Source organism: Nematolebias whitei, chromosome 15, assembly GCF_014905685.2.
Source record: "Nematolebias whitei isolate Nwh7 chromosome 15, NemWhi1, whole genome shotgun sequence".
Taxonomy (NCBI): Eukaryota; Metazoa; Chordata; class Actinopteri; order Cyprinodontiformes; family Rivulidae; genus Nematolebias; species Nematolebias whitei.
In genome coordinates, this window is record NC_056512.1 from 24,853,294 (window position 1) to 24,857,271 (window position 3,978).

The following is a 3,978-nucleotide window of genomic DNA, read 5'->3' on the forward strand; positions in this document are numbered from 1 at the left end:
TAATTTGTGTTAAATTTAGATGTAAAAATGCATAAACAGGTCCAGTATTTGACTAAATGTCCCTCAGCAATTTGACTTTATCGGTGGCCAACTTTTTATTCTTTCTGACAGCATCAGTAGCAATACATTTACTTTGAGACCTTTGTGGTGCCACATTTTTTAAGCACAGTTTTGAAAACTCTGTTTATCTCTTTGCTCATTAAACCATCAATTTTATGTTGTTTCTACAACGTCCAAGTTTCAGCTTTGTATCTGATGAAATAAAAAATAAATAAATCCTGAAGTAGTCTTCATTTTAAAGCATTTTATCTACTCAGTCAAATAAACAGTCTTCCTCAGAAAATTATGCTTCGACTACAGTGTTCAACAGGTTGATGAGTTCTTATTTCAATATGGGTGTCTCGACACACAGGGCAACTTTTTAATCTAACGATGTTTAGCTTGTTTTCTGCCATCAGCCTACCAATAAAAAGAATAAAACCAAGCTACTGCAGTGGCTGATATTTAGTTAATGTGAAGTGGTTTATATATAGTTTATTTCTATTTAATCACCATACATACAGCTTTCAAAATTATTCCATTACAGTACTTTTAAAAATAATTGTTGTTTCTTTGGGGATTAAAGGAAATATAAACAGCAAACTGTATCCATTGTAAGAATACTACAATAATATCAGGAAAACTGTATATTGTACTGTAAACTTTTTAAACGTTGTTGTAGCTACTGCCCTCCATGCCAGTTGTTGGCGGTATGATCTTAATTTACAGAGGAGAAGAAGAAATTGTTGCGCAATGCGCATGCGTAGTAGTCGTCTTCGCGATTGGGGAGTTTTGTTTAAAAATCTTGGAATAATTTATCTCAGGTTTTTGTCAGCCAGTCAAAAGTAAGTGACAGCGATAACTTAGACTATTTATTACTGTTTTTTTTTTTCAAATCTAGAATATTCGTATTAAATATTTTTAATTCATGTAAACATCAGCTAGCCAACATAACGTCGAAGCTAACCAGAAGTTGCTCCTTTTACAAAACTCAACAATTTTGGAGAAAATAAATGATGAATAATAAACATTATCACCACATTTATCGCATTTTATACAATAAAATTTGTCCCAAGTCTTCATTACTCTGAACTTGATACTCAAAACAATAGGTTATCAAAAATACAAGTGTTAACTTGTAAGCTTTCCCCTGGTGGTATTGCATACATATTCAGACTTGAGTGCTCAGCTGTGTTGAAATGCTCAGTGATGTTCTCCTCCTGAAAGGTTGTGCAAGCTGCCTGATGATCTGTGCACGATGAGCACGGAGCCTGCGAGCATCGACAGCCTTCGTGTGCTGCACCAGAGTGACGACTTTATTGTGGTGGACAAACACTGGGACATCCGCATTGACAGCAAGCTGTGGTACGTGAAACAGACAGTGCAGATGCAGCTTCAGCACCACTTCCCTCATCTGGCAGACCCCAGCACCTATTATGGATTTAGGTTGGAAATCACCTTTATGCCTCTGTTGGAACAGACTGAATAAAAAGCTGTAGTTGCATCACTTTACTCTTCTTTACAAGGTTCTGTCATCAGTTGGATTTCTCCACCAGCGGAGCTCTTTGTGTCGCCCTCAACAAAGCTGCTGCTGGCCGGGTTTACCGCTGCTTCAAGGACCGCACTGTCACTAAAGCCTACCTCTCCCTGGTGGGAAAACAGAACACGAGCCATGCATTCAACACACTCGCTATCAGAGATCATTGCAATAAAATGTTTTAGTCACATAGGTCAAAATTTCTGTCACTCAGCAAAATGTAGGGCCTAGAAATGCAAATTATTCTCATTAATGCTAAAAATTATGTGTAAAACCATTTAAAAAAGATACATTAGGGATGGTTCAATTTTTTTTTTTTACTGTGCAGCAATATCATAAACATTACCTTTTAGAGAAAATAAAAAGGCCCTTCCTTAATGTAATACTACAGTTTGCACAGGAACATTTAAAGTTGTACTTTTTAGTAAAACTAGAAAATGGAAATAGGGTTGGTATAAAGGGTGCAAAATCCCCCCATCCATTAATTCGTTAACTATGTATTTGGACATGCATATCTGCTGGAATCCACAAAGAGGTGCTGCAGCACTCTCTGTGCCCCTACTTCTCACAGCCTTGTTAACTATTTATAACTGAATAACAGAACTGTTCAGGCAGGTGTGAAACTTTTGTTGTATTTGACCTAAAACATGTCATGGACATTTGATTTAGGATCTCAGAAAACCATTACAATTTGAGTGCAATAAGTCTGCTTTAAATGTTTATTACAAGCACCTGATCAGCTCATTACATTTGTATTGTGTCGCAGCTTCGAGGGTGGGTCGAACAAAAGACCCAAACTCTGGACTTCTCCATTGGCAAGAACTCCACCGAGGGGAAAACACACATGATGTGCATCGAAGGAACAGAAGGTACAGGAACCAGGTTTGCACTTTGTGAGATAACCTTAAACTGACAAAAGATGAAAATCTCAGGTGGCACGGTGGCGCAGTTGGTAGAACTGCCACCTCTCAACGAGAAGGTCGCCGGATCAAATCCCGTCCGAGATGCCATTCTGGGTGGAGTTTGCATGTTCTCTCCGTGCATGTGTGGGTTTTCTCCGGGTACTCCGGTTTCCTCCCACAGACCAAAAACATGCATGTTAGGCTGATTGGTAACTCTAAATTGTGTGAGGGAGAGAGTGAATGGTTGTTTGTCTTGTTTGTCTCTGTGTCCCTGTGATGGACTTCTCATTTGAAATATTTTTGCTTGTGATAAAGTCCATCATTATAAACCCTCAAGAACTTGACATGTTGCTTTATTTTTCCATTATTGTCCCGTCAGGTTGTGAGAACCCCAAGCCGTGCCAGACTGAGCTGACGGTGTTGGAATACGGGCTGTATGATGGAGATCCTGCCACCAAAGTGCTGCTGCAGCCTCTTACTGGTAACCACTCATTTGTTACCAGTCATATAGAATGAATAAAGGCGCGTAGAGCTGTTACAATTTGCAAAAGCGCCAATAAATCAAATCCAGGTAATTGTTAGTTTTCAGTCCTTTCTGGCTTCTCATCTTTATTTGTTTCAGGACGAACCCACCAGTTGAGGGTCCACTGCAGCGCCATCGGCCACCCTATAGTCGGAGACTTCACCTACAGTCTGGGAGCAGACAACTCTCCGTACAGAATGATGCTGCACGCCCACATCCTTCACATTCCCCTGGAGCCCCAGCACCTCTTTGTCACGGCTGAAGACCCCTTTGTCCCAGCTGTCGATCCTAAATGGGTCCCGCAGCGATTGCTACAGACATTAGCAGCCACTGTTGACGCCTTGCTCGAGCACAGAAAGACTAAAGAGAACGAGAGGGTGGAAGGGAGAAGAGATGAGGAGAGGAGGAAACAAAGCAAACATCAGAAGATTCAGGAGGAGAGCGAGGAGCAGAGGAGGGTTTGCCAGGAGTGGCTGAGTGAACGGGCTGGAGACTGATGGAGGATTTTTAACTGTTATTTATTTTTAATTTATTTTTGTGCCAGGAACACAACTCATTCTGATTTAGCTTAATTCTCACAAGCAAGTTAGAATCAATAAGATGCATATATGATGGTTTTATACTATTCAACATTATAATACTTTAATTCTTCTGAAGTTCAGCAAAACAGCTCAGAACCCAAGTCCAGTGATGTTGTGGTGCCTTGCGCATTCATTCAACCTTTATTTATTCAGGTTAGTCTCATTGAGCCTCTAAGACTCGTTTACAAGAGAGACCTGTTTTAAACAAAGAACACCGATGACAACAGTAGATAATCATAAAAAAGCATATAAAATGAACAGTAAGTGGAAGAAATGATATTAAAAAACAAAATGGCTATTGTAAAACAATATAAAATTATGCTCATGGTCATACTAACGAGCCCAAGATTGTATTTATGCTCTTCTTTCTTCTCTTTCAATCCTCAATCGTTCAAT

The 3,978-nt window shown here is 39.6% G+C and overlaps 1 protein-coding gene across 1 annotated transcript; it reads left to right on the top strand.

Annotated features, from left to right (window-relative positions):
• Positions 1 to 807: 807 nt before the first annotated feature.
• rpusd1 (RNA pseudouridine synthase domain containing 1) lies at positions 808 to 3,771 on the top strand. The gene is made up of 6 exons (XM_037689528.1): positions 808 to 884; positions 1,267 to 1,485; positions 1,566 to 1,689; positions 2,343 to 2,445; positions 2,858 to 2,959; positions 3,101 to 3,771. The coding sequence occupies exons 2-6, from the start codon at positions 1,298 to 1,300 to the stop codon at positions 3,496 to 3,498; spliced, it is 915 nt and encodes a 304-aa protein (XP_037545456.1). The 5' UTR covers positions 808 to 884; positions 1,267 to 1,297; the 3' UTR covers positions 3,499 to 3,771.
• Positions 3,772 to 3,978: the final 207 nt, after the last annotated feature.

Excerpts from the sequence above, each read along its gene's own strand:
- rpusd1 (XM_037689528.1), top strand. The coding sequence starts at position 1,298 with ATGAGCACGGAGCCTGCGAGCATCGACAGCCTTCGTGTGCTGCACCAG. Across the intron at positions 1,690-2,342 it reads CTAAAGCCTACCTCTCCCTG|CTTCGAGGGTGGGTCGAACA; the intron begins GTGGGAAAACAG and ends ATTGTGTCGCAG. Across the intron at positions 2,446-2,857 it reads GTGCATCGAAGGAACAGAAG|GTTGTGAGAACCCCAAGCCG; the intron begins GTACAGGAACCA and ends TTGTCCCGTCAG.